A 221-nucleotide genomic window follows, 5' to 3' on the forward strand; every position below is an offset into this window, starting at 1 on the left:
ACATCATCGCTGTCTCGAAGGGTGTCTAGGGGTACGCTCGATGCTCTTAATCTTGTTGCGGCATTTAAAACATCGTGGGACAAGACGACAAAGAAACATGAGCGTCGCTTTCTTTGGGGACGGGGAATCATACTTTGCCCCGTCAGCTGCTTCATCTGCACGGAACATGGCGGTCAAGCGGATAAATGACATCATCAAGAAGCTTGATTGGAAGGAAGTCG

At 49.3% G+C, this 221-nt stretch overlaps 1 protein-coding gene across 1 annotated transcript in view; it reads left to right on the forward strand.

Moving 5' to 3' along the window:
• Window positions 1-97: 97 nt before the first annotated feature.
• The window catches only part of PHALS_03345 (uncharacterized protein), a gene marked incomplete at both ends in the record, with an annotated part of 693 nt that continues 569 nt past the window's right edge, over window positions 98-221 (forward strand). The window contains one exon of the mRNA XM_024721918.1: window positions 98-172. Within this exon, the coding sequence (XP_024573046.1) occupies window positions 98-172 (75 nt within the window). The remainder of the gene's footprint in view (window positions 173-221) is intronic.

The sequence above is a fragment of the Plasmopara halstedii genome (assembly GCF_900000015.1).
Source record: "Plasmopara halstedii genome assembly, contig: Scaffold_218, whole genome shotgun sequence".
NCBI lineage: Eukaryota > Oomycota > Peronosporomycetes > Peronosporales > Peronosporaceae > Plasmopara > Plasmopara halstedii.